Source organism: Budorcas taxicolor, chromosome 20 (genome assembly GCF_023091745.1).
Source record: "Budorcas taxicolor isolate Tak-1 chromosome 20, Takin1.1, whole genome shotgun sequence".
NCBI lineage: Eukaryota > Metazoa > Chordata > Mammalia > Artiodactyla > Bovidae > Budorcas > Budorcas taxicolor.
Window position 1 is genome coordinate 25,902,105 of NC_068929.1, and position 12,031 is coordinate 25,914,135.

The following is a 12,031-nucleotide window of genomic DNA, read 5'->3' on the forward strand; positions in this document are numbered from 1 at the left end:
TCTGGATTGACTGAGACTCAAGAAACATAACCAAGAACAAAGCTGATCTTGGTTTGGATCCTTTTGTTATAGAGGATATAACTAGACCGCTGGCAAAACCTGAGTGGGTGAGGCTTTTGAGAGTGAATGGTATGTGGGAGTGCTTTGTGGTGTTCTTAGACTCTTTTTTAAGAATGGAATTATTCCAAAATAAAAGTAACAACCTTTGTTCAAAAACTTTTATTTACTATAAAGACAAAACACCAAAATAGGTACAAATACTATAAAATTGGTTCAAGGGGGTAAAAATTTTAATTAAAATATCTTTGATATATTTAAAATAACAAAGAATACATTTAAGCCAAATTTTTCTTAACCCAGAGATTCTTTTTTTGTAACATTTGCTTACACAGTAAGGTGCTAATAGAAGTTAGCCCTTAAGCCCTGGAAGTCTTAGGAATCATAGTCATACAGCAAATATAATTTCATTGTGAAAGTGAACTTTGGTAGAAGAAAAATCTATAGGACACCTGAGGTAGTAGAAACTGGGATAAACAGCAGTAGACGTTATTTACAACTTGAGTACCAAATAACATTAAGAACACAAAAATAATTACACATTACAATTTTCAGTCCAGCTTTGATCCAAAGAAAATAAGAATATTACATCACATTTGCATTGAAAACAAAACAAAAAAACAAAACACCACAATTACCAGCAAGCTGAGGGAACTGCAAACAAACTCAAACAATGGATTCTGGCATCTAGAGGCAGTTTGAGTTTGAAATGTGGTGGGCATGGTGGTCTACAAAGTAATACTGATTAGCTGAGGTTCCTCAGTTTATACAGTTTACATCTCTGTCAGACACAGTATTAATCTGACCAATGACCTTCCAGTACATAAAATGGCAAGAGTGCATCCTTTAAAGCTTGCACACGAGAGACCTGGAAACAATCTGATTAGAGCTGTGAAAATTCTAAAGTAGTCAAAAAAAAAGAGGAAACACAACACATTTAGAGCTACCAAACTTCACATTTCAGTACTATTTTTAACTCTTCAAATATTGCCAATCTTCCAACCAAAGGAATGTAAAATTTCACTAAGAAACACATTCATTTATATTAAAAAAAAACTGCCCTGTAAACTTATCTTGTAACTTATTTTACTTCCAATTTGTGTTGTACATTTAAAATGTACTCTCTATATAGCTTATTTAGTTTATCCTGAGTCTTTGAGAATAACCAATTCTATTTAACTCTGCAACAATTCAACTGGCTTCTGAAGAGTTAAAACTTAACATCTCAAAAAGTTGTATTAAATACTTAAATCAGTACTTGATTTAAAAAACTCACAGAAAAAGGGTAAAGGAGCTGCCATTTTCCTTCAGGATTCCATGCATCTGAATTCAGTTCAGATAAAAAACATTAGAGAACTGTGCAAAATCCAACGAATTAGTGCGTAAATGAAATTTCAATGTCACTTTTCTTTCTGAACATATTTTCCAAGTTTGAAGCAAATTTATTGTTTGGAAACACTTGTTTGTAGTTGCATAATTAAATTAATTTTTCTTTAGGTATCTCTCAGCCAGGCCTACTGTAAAGAGATGATACATGGTGGAAGGAAAATAGCAGTTAACATTATCAGTGGTGATGATGGATGATGGATTATTACATACATTGTAAGACCTAAATGGTGTGAAGTTTCCTACTAAAGAAACAAAGTTCAAATACATTTCAAGGTCATCTTGATCTTGGTTGTGAGCTGCATCACAGAGAACATTTGATTTTCACTTAATTTATATTTAACCTGCATGAGAAGAGCAGTGACTGACTCAATGAAGGTAGTATTTTATCATATTCCAATTTTAAAAACAAAGTTTTTAAATCTGTATTTTAAAAAACTCTTGCAACAGCAAGATATTTAATAAACTCTAGTTCACATCTAGTTCTACCTTTTTTGTGTGTGGTTTGAAAAGGTCACCTTTCCCTGAATATTAAACAAAAATGAAGGTGAAATGAAAGTATAGAACCGTAATTTCCAAAAACGAAATGAATGGGCCAACAGTAAAATGCACAATGAACCACAATTGCCCAGGCATAAAAAAAAAAAAAAAACAGTCAATTGTGGGTCATAAAGAAGTTGTCAACTTTTCAAAAATATATTTATTTACTGCTACTTATAGCATATTCTGACCTAAAAGAGGCAGATACTGACTGTTATAGCCAGTGACAAAAAAGAACAGAACTGCAGAACCCCCTGCTTGTGATCAGGATATGAAATGGAAGAATAATTGAAACATTAAAACAGATCCTGAGCCCCTCAGCTGCTAATATTGCTGAAAAAGTGCTCCAAATAATTAAGCTCTGTTAATTAGTCATGCAGAGTTCACTGCTTTCCTGTTTACTAAGGGCCAGTTCTTTGAAAGGCACGGTTTACAGTTTCTGCACAAATTGTGGACTTTTGCATACTAAGCTTAGGTACAAATCATGATTTGTCAATCACATACTTAGGTAAGGGTTCCCCACTGATCTTGTTCATAGCTGTTCAGTGGCATGAAGGCCAGCAGATCATCAAAGTGGTTCCCCACAAAAGTTCTTTCCTCTTGTTGAGCATCCTGTCTCTGTAACAGTTTATTTGTATAACTGGCTACCACGTAGTACGGAAGACTGGATGCTTCAGTAGCTCTCTCGATGGAGGTCTGTCCTGAGGTTGAAGTTCTAAACAACGAAGAGCCACATCTCGTAAACCAGGAGACAAATGTGAAGGAATGGATGGAGCAGTAGTTGCACTGGCAATCTGTGAGAGAAAGCACTAGTGTGAAAGCGCTCCAGAGCTAGAGTTTTTGATGCAGAAGTACTGTACTTCTGTATAGATAACAAGTACGAGTACTTCTATACAGGTATCTGTATAGGATACCTGTGCATCCTATAAAGAGGAATTAAAACAAGTGGGTGGACTTTTTCCTAACAAGGTGTCTATGGTAAAACTCATGAATCTGACCCAATACTTCCTGATGAGATGAGATGGGAGCGGCAGTCCTCTTTATGGTCTCAAATGAACAAGGCCAAGGTGCATCAAAATGATTAGGCAGGTATTCACTCACTCAATTCTGCTTTCCTCATATTCTCCAAAATCGTTTGTCCTCTTTGCTTCACTGCATTTTCTGTGGTGGTTTTTTTTTTTTTAGCACAGAGAGCTATTCAGAGTAAGACTAAACCTGGCCAGTCAATTGACTACATCAGAAACACAACTGCACTGATTTTTTCTCCCCAGGTGACTGAGGAAATTTTCCAAGAATGGGGAGACCTGAAGACTGGGGAGCAATGAGGTTACAGCAGGTGAGAGGTGCTGGGGGTCAGCTCGGAGGACTTACACTAGCCACTCAGCAACAGAGGTGATTGTGGTGTAAGTGCTTTACTCAGCCCCAGAGGTAATTCTGTTTATTCTCATACGATGACATGAATAATTCATAAAGTAGGTATTATTATTACACCCATTTTGTAAACAAGGAAACAGGGCAGGCAGAATAATTTTCCTACTCACATGGCTATTAAAGGATGGAACCAGGTCTGTACGACTCCAAAGCCCAAGCTTTTAAACAAGCACAGGTCTAACTCAAACACTAAAAACTCAATCATTACATAACTCTCTGGTGGAAACAGTTAATTTGAGAGTTGTCAGAAAGGTAGAACAGCCTTGGCCTCTGCCTCAGGTATGACCTTTTTAAATACAGAAAATAATACATTTACGAATTGTAACAGTACAATACATAGAGCTTCCAGTATTTTAATTTAAAAGTTTGATGTGTGTGTGTGTGTGTGTGTGTGTGTATGTAGGTACATATTTCACCCAGGAGCAATGATTCAGTATCTGCTAATTCAGTGTTCACAGTGACTTTATAAAGCATGAGAACTGCTGTTGAGGCTGCCAACATTCACTGCACCATATCAACTCCTAGATACACATACACTTATTGAAGATATGCTTTCATGTTAGATTGATAGTGAAGAAGAATCCATGAAAATTTGCCTGTTGCCAACTTTAGCATAAAGAAGTCATTTTTATCTCACGATTACCTTAAATATCAAAGCAAGATGATTGGAGTGTTTCTCTGCATTCCAAGGTGGTTTAGCACAAGCCATTTCTATAATAGCACAGCCAACACTCCATACATCACAGCTCCGACCATACTGCTGGCCTCTGAGGACCTAAAATAAAGCAGAGTTAACTTGGAAATATGACTCACTAGAAAAAGAGAAAGCCATTCTTTCTTTATGGGTTCTAGTTTTTCTACTTCAGAGAAAAACGGGGGTACAAAGAGCAATTCCATAGACTATCTGTGATTTTATTAATATGCTTAATTTCCCATGTGGCACAAATATATTTTGGAGAACTGTGAGCTTCTGAAGCAGAGTCATGTCAGAATTTCAAAGCCGCCTCAGTACACTTAGTAAACTCAAGAGGACAACTAGTAATCACTGTGTATGAACATGAAGAGCTCTGAACACAACGGAAGAGACCGGGTTCAGAACACAGTTATTTTGTATGTACTTTAGCTTTGCCAGAAAACAACTACTATAAATTATCCAATAATTCTTTGTTAGAAATAGGTTTTAATAAATTTGCCTAAAGGCTATGGAAAAGCAGGGATTAAGGGCCTGAAAATCAAGGATATCATCAAAACCTTAGTTTTAAGGCTGTGGACTTCCAGTTAGTAAGCATATACAGGATAACACTGCAAAATTATTTGGTGTAACGCTGCCACACAGAGCTCCAAGATATTTTCTTTTATCACATTCAGAGTTGCTTCTCACCTCAGGGGCCATAAATGCAATTGTCCCCAATAACTGTCCCTGAAACTCTCCTGCACCGGTTCCTTTTGACGCCAGCCTGGCTGCAGCTCCAAAATCAGCAATTCTCAGTCTCTGACCTGTGCTGTCAATGAGCAAATTGGCACCTGCCAACAGAAACAGCAAATAACCTTCCACGTTAAAAACAACAGATTAAAGACTCAGCAAAATGCTACTGATGAAATAGGACAATGACAAAAGAAAGACCTCATATCAGAGAAATCTACTCTCCTTCCCAGTTCACTTCATTATAAAGGTACATAGTTCTCTGCAATGTAAAATAAACAAAATCCAAAGCCTCAGAGGGACAATGGGGCAAAACATCAAGGCATTAGGAATAAAAGCAGAGATTTTGTGAAACTTAAGTGTTAAGCCTTTAATATAATGATTCCTAACAAAATCTTTCCACAGAGTTCAATTTTTAGTAGTTTACACTTTTAAGACAAAGTTCTGTTTAAACATACTGACCTAGATAGACCAATTCAGACTTTATACTGTAATTTCATAATAATAGCTTAATAAAGAATTATTGTTATAGAAGGGCATTCACGTCAGAAAGCCAAGTTGCTTTTATTTTTTGGCCATGCCACCCAGCTTACAAGATCTCGGTTCCCCATCTACAGATTGAACCCAGGCCCCGGCAGTGAAAGCATGCAGTTCTAACCACTGTATTACCAGGGAATTTCCCAAAGGTGATTTTAATAAACCAAACTGCAACAGATTCGAGAGGCGCTTTCTTAAAAGAAGTTTATAATATCCCAGTTATTTTAAATAAAACCAAGAACAGAAACCTTTGGGGAAGCAGTATATCATGAGACCAAATGGGGGAATCAAATGGTGGCAAACCGAGTTAGCCGTTAAAACTGTAAAAGTCACAGCTTAAGGAAGGCAGGATATATTATCCTGAAAGTTCTTTTCACTTCTAGTAATTCTAATTTACTTAGGAGAAATTTGAGTACTCAGGAGAGAGTTGGAGAAAAAAATCCCATAGTGGAGCTCAAGTTAGAAACTATCAACAAGGGTCCAAGTTTTAAAATGACATTTGTTTTCTGCTTATTGGTAATAAGCAGATAGTAATGAAAAGAATTCTTACCTTTGACATCTCTGTGAATGATCTGGTTTTCATGGAGATATGAAAGGCCACGAAGTAACTGTTCAGTATAGTTAATAACTACTGACTCCTTGAAGGCTCCATATTTACTGAGCAAATGAGCCACAGAGCCCCCTAAACATGTAATAATAATAATCATAAATTTAAGCCAAAATTAAATGGTTTATTACATACTTTGATTATATAAGCTTGTAATCCATGAGCTCACATTCACATTAGAAATATTTATCATCTGCATCAGAAGTGAAACTGATTTAAAAACTAACACATTCTGGTAATTTTAAAGTCTATCAATTAGGAGACCTTTTCATGGAACCCACATGAACTGGTTTTCTGGAAAGTCAAGATTTCAGAAACCTTTAAAAGTTAACAATTTTGGATGGAACTATTTCTCATATGTACAATTCACCTCTCTTTTTGACCAAGATACACAAAATGCCCTTCTTAAATACTTAAGTCAACAGTGAAATAAGTAAAAAGAATGGGAGGAGACAGAAGAACCCAGAATTAGGCTTCCTATCTCACTATTTACCATCTATGACCTGGGACAACAAGTTACAAACTCAGTAAGCCTCTTCTAGAAGTATTTATAGTCAACACATATACAACCATCAACCACCTACAACCAACATCAGAGAATATAGTAAAGAACTGATTTGTAAATAGAAATACACTCTTCAAACACAGAAGATCTAAGAAGTTGAACCGAGCACTTATGTATTCATTACACCCCAAGTCATTTATTTTACTGTATATATTTTACTGTATTATGCTGTGTAATATAGAATAAAACTCTGTTTGTTAAAGCAGATGACAAGGTTCAACTTTACGCTTCAGTACTAGTATACTTGTAAGTTTTAAAAGCTGTATCTTCATTTCATTTTTATAGTTATGTTAAAATATCTCATAAATCTATCCAATTAAAGATGGCCAACTGGACTATATGGATCTTATCATAGAAGGTTTGAACAATTATTCCTGTAAAACAATGGCACACAATCATTTTAAAAGACACCCTGTAAAAGTTTAAAAGGTAATGAATTTATATTTAAATGAAGGACAAAACATTTAGTTTATACAACTGTACTATGTTAGAGCAATTTGCATTTAGAAACCTAAACTATTTAATAAAATAAGTGTTCATTAAACTGTTTTTCCTAAATTTAAATCAAGCAAAAGTTAAATCTATGTATTACTCTTTTCTGATTTAAAACAAGAACATACCTGCCATCCATTCAATGAAGAGATTATAATTGCTCTTCTCACAGGTGGCTCCCAACATCCTGATGATGTTTGGATGATTCAGATGGCTCATCATTCTTATCTCTTCTCTTAATGCTTCTACTACCTCTTCTTGCTCAGAAGACGTATTCCTGACATATGTCACCTGTTTCAATAAACACTTATATAAAGTTCTGAGTCCTGATGAGTTTTCATTTATAATTTTTCATTAACAATCTGATCTAAAATGGACAAACCCAAATTAGCTTATATGTCAACAGGAGATTGCATTTATTATGTTCATGGATACAATGTATATACTTTAAAAAAAAGAAAGTCAAAGTCTTCTAAGACAGTAAGACTCTATCTTAAGCAGCAGTAACATATCAGGAGATTTGATAAAAGGCTGGGGCACAGCCACTCTTTCAAAACTGTCTGAAGACAGACTGAAAAATGAGAAAAGATCAATCATAAGAACCAACATGACTTGGAAATGAAAACTTGACTTGTTATATACTGATAAGCATGCTCATTATAAAGAGTGAACAGCAGAAATCCCAAGGTGTCACTGCACCAGTAACTTGCCTGAAGGGAGTATAAAACCATGCCTCTAATACATATGAAAAAGCACAGTAGGAAACACAACCTTGCTAAGGCGCATCTGGATACTGCGCCTCATGGTAATCATGCTTCAACTTTCAAACAGACTCATGATGCTTCTGGTGCCCTGGCAACATCTACTTTTGAAATTTAGGTTTCTGAAAACTTAAAGAACTAAATTATATACACATGGGGATATAGCCTTTTTCACTTTACTCATTTTTATAATTTTAATTATTTATAAGCTCACTAGACATTTACCTGTTTAACAGCCATTAAAGTTCCAGTTCCCACATCTTGAGCCTGATAACAAGAAGAGAAGGCACCAAGGCCTATCTGCTGACCTTTCAGCCATTCACTGTCTTCTCTATAAGGCTGTTTTGCTTTGGTATGTCCTGGTAGAGTCTCTGGTGTCTACATAATAAATGAAAGCAATCTTTTTACTGTTAAGAGTATGAGTTTGTGAAATTAGCTTAGCAAAATATTACTCTTGTTTAGTCTGGCTTCCCAAATCACCTATAAACTTGACCTCTGAAAGGACAGTGTTCGTAACCAGTGTCAAATGCGTAAGTGATTCACCACTGTAGAATCAACCAGAAGCGCCTCTGAAATAGGCAACAAGTATTTCTGTTCAAGCAGTGACACAAAAATTGTTGTACAATTAATTCTATGTGAAAAATCTGCTTCTTAGAGTTAACTCATATTAGAAGCCATATTTCTGAACTAGATTTATTTTACTGTATGGTCCAAGGAAACTCTAACCACTTAAAAGACTCCATACTTACATCTTGTTGAATAATGATGATATCTTCTCCATTTTCAACCTGCAGTTGAGGAACTATGGGGAGGGCATCCTGAGATGCTGACATTGCCATGGCAATCGCTAAAGCTTCTTCTTCTTCAGCTTCCATCTTTTCTTTGCACTTTTGATTATGATTCACATCGTCTTTGTAGGTATCATCATTTTCATCTTTTTCAGGAGAGAGCACAGCGACTTCTGACTTAAAAGTTACTGTTGTGTCACTTGAAGGCATAGATGCTTCAAGAAGGTCCTCGATACTGGAGTTGAGCTCTGTATTGACATCTAATCTGCATTTCTCTTCTACTGGGGTGAACACTGTCTCGTCACTGGGTATAACAGCATTACTGCTATTGCTGCTACTGCCAAAGCTGTCATCACATTTGGAACTACTGTTCAAATCAAGTGTCATGCTATTTTTTGAGGCATCTCCCTGTTTACTTGTATTACTTGGGGTAGGTCGAGATGGCTTTGGCCTGTGTATATTACTGGAGGGTAGGGGTCTTGACTGAGTGAAGATTGGGGAAAGTTTATCTGAGTCTTTGTTTTCAGAACAGTTTCTCTGGAACTGTAGAGAAAACTTGCGCTGTGTTTGAGGAGACGCAGAAGGCATTTTGCAGGGAACAAACCCCTGAGGTCTCTGCTTAGAGAGATCTGTCCCGGCACCAGGTGGTACAGATGGGGCTGATGAAGAAGGGGTTGACAAGGCTGGGAACATTAACTGGGAATGAGGAGATACAGGAGAGGCATTCAGACACTGACTGTGGGGTCTGCCCTTTGTTTGAACCATTGGCTTTGGTTGCTCCATTGTTGTTGAACTAGGAAGTCCTACTGAAATGCCGGCCAGTCGGTCAGAAATGTCCTCTGAACTGGCACTCAACTTTGTAGCACACAATCCTTTTCCAGTTTTCTCTAAATGGTCCGTGCATTCAAAGGAACTATTGTCCATGGCTTCTGGATAGCTGTTAGGGGCAGATGCCTGCAAAAAGCGGTCATGTCGACCATCCAAAGTGTCTTCTAAGCCCAGCTGAATGGCCTCAGCAATTTCCACCTCGTCTGCAATAGCCATCAAACGCCGCCGCATCCTGGTAAAATGAGTGGAACTGGAAACATTCAGCATTTCTAACAGTTTTGAAAATACATGGGGTACTGCAGTAACCATTCTTGCAGAACTCAAATATATCCTTCGGGAGAGTTTACCAACCATTGAGTGGGAATTATCAATGGACTGCAAAGCAAAGGTCAGGAGGGACAGCAGCTTCTTATACCTGAAAGAAAAAGCACATTCAATTATGAAACAAGTTGAAATTACTGCAAATATATATAGAAGTAAAGAAAATGGTACTAATTTACAGCTTTTACATTAAAAAAAAAACTGCTTCAGTATAAAATATCTATATATTTTAAATAATCTAGATTTTAGGTGTTTGTCAATCAAATATTAAAGTATTAGTAACCTATATGTGCTCTGTAGTTTCTGAGTCTTTCATTAATCTAAAATGAGTTCTTCTTGGACAGGTATGGGTGGGGGTGGGATGGGTTAGGTAAGAAGAGGAAAAGAAATACATTTTCAGAAGAAAAATTACCTGACTTCAACAGGCTCAGGTTGTGAAATATCAGTACTGACAATATGAGGGTAAAATTCAGCAGGAAATTCCAACAGCAGTCTATCTATGAGACAAAGACGGCCCAGGAGTTCTTGCCAGTTGTTTGATTCAGTTTGGTTTCCAAGAATACAATTTAAGACATAATCAACACCACCAATACCAATGGATCCTACAAAAAGGAAAGCAAAAATAACTGAAAAATAGTGATATTAAAACCTAAAAATATCAAATTAAGTTTAATAAAAATATTCTGAATTATATTAATTTCAAGAATTTATCTTTCATATTTATTCCTATTTTTAATGTTAGCTGACCAAGTCAATTTATAAAATTACTTCAAAATCCTGCAATGGCCATGTTAGAGATGAGATTAGACTGTCTAAGGAAAATGATAAAATATGCTATATTAATTTTAAGTGAAAAGTTATTACCAGCTTTAAGTATTTCTCTGCCAACTGCCAACTCTCCTGCTTGGCCTTTGCACAATTCCAATAGCGTTGATATAGACAGCTGACTTGTGCGACTAAAAATGAAAGGAAGCAACATCAAACTGGAGTCTTGGATAAAATATATATTAGAAGGAGAGTAGTAATGTAACGCCATGTGAAAAGGTGGGAAAAAATGTTTTTCAGGACTATCACTAAAACTGCATTATTGATATCACTATAAGTCATAATATTTATTATTAGTTTTATTTTCATAAATTTTACCTTATCCTCTATGTTAAACACAGAATCTTCACTACTGGTTCTTACACAGCAAGTATTAATTTAAATACCAAACCATATAAAAGGCTTATTTTCATTATCATATATTGTTAAAATAAAGATTCTAACATTTTGATTTCTGGATTTTCACTAAGAATTGTTAAAAACAAAATCTTCCCATCTAAAACTTTATATTCTTTTTATATAGCCAAAGTGACTTCTAAATATCATAAAATCTCTTTACCATATTCCTTATAATGTTCAGTCACTCAAGTGACCACACAAACAACCGAACTTTAGAGTATCAGAGCGGACAACAAAACAATTGCTATAAAAGCACCGAAATTCTCAGGGTTAAAAAAAAAAACAAACCCAAATCTATATAGTATTAAAAAATGAAATGACTTTTCTACGCATTTTACAAATATGTTAATTTTTCTCAGATATTTATAGTATTCTCTCTAAGCAACAAGAAAACCTCTAATTCTTATAATGTGTAGTCTTGTGCAGAGAGACAATGGAGGCGAAAGACAGACTTCAAGAGATGACAAGTCAAAGTTAAGTGCTTAAATTTTGAGACCCTCTATACTATGTCATGTGATTCAGGGAGGAAGAGAGTTGGCCTGGAAGAGCTCCAAAAGGAGGTAATTGCAGGGGCAAACTAAGGGAGTCAATCGTCCTAACCACCTGGGATCTGCTGGGCCAGGAAGAGATTAGAACTGCCAAATGTGTTGACTGTGGCTATGCTTTTTGTATAAAAAATGGTCTTTTCCTCCTGCTTTATGGAAAGGGGAAAAAAAGGAGAGAGAAAGAACCAGTGGTCTAATAAAGCATACCTTGTCATGTTCCTTATCACCATACCTCATTTCTCTACTTTGTATTTTTATACCTCCAATTAAGGCTGTTCTGTCCCTTGCTGATTTTTAAGGATATTGACACAGAATTATTGTTATTTGACATGAACTGTTATAGAGTAAAATTCCATCACAAAGAAAATTATGAAATTTTTTTAAAATCTTTTTTTTGGTCCTGATAATACAAACCATGTGTAATAATTTTATTGGTTCCTATCCTGTGTAACTCATTCTCTAAAATGAGATTATACCTCATATATCAGCTATTCTTATCAACTGGATTTCAGTTTTAAGAATATTA

At 35.8% G+C, this 12,031-nt stretch overlaps 1 protein-coding gene across 1 annotated transcript in view; it reads right to left on the minus strand.

The window, feature by feature from the left end:
* Positions 1–323: 323 nt before the first annotated feature.
* Positions 324–12,031, minus strand: part of MAP3K1 (mitogen-activated protein kinase kinase kinase 1) — a 74,902-nt gene continuing 63,194 nt past the window's right edge. Inside the window, exons 12-20 of the mRNA XM_052659041.1 lie at positions 10,601–10,692; positions 10,149–10,338; positions 8,549–9,830; positions 8,025–8,177; positions 7,167–7,329; positions 5,925–6,056; positions 4,796–4,938; positions 4,058–4,189; positions 324–2,777 (exon numbers count right to left, since the gene is read on the minus strand). Coding sequence (XP_052515001.1) covers positions 2,628–2,777; positions 4,058–4,189; positions 4,796–4,938; positions 5,925–6,056; positions 7,167–7,329; positions 8,025–8,177; positions 8,549–9,830; positions 10,149–10,338; positions 10,601–10,692 — 2,437 coding nt within the window. The 3' untranslated portion in view covers positions 324–2,627. The remainder of the gene's footprint in view (positions 2,778–4,057; positions 4,190–4,795; positions 4,939–5,924; positions 6,057–7,166; positions 7,330–8,024; positions 8,178–8,548; positions 9,831–10,148; positions 10,339–10,600; positions 10,693–12,031) is intronic.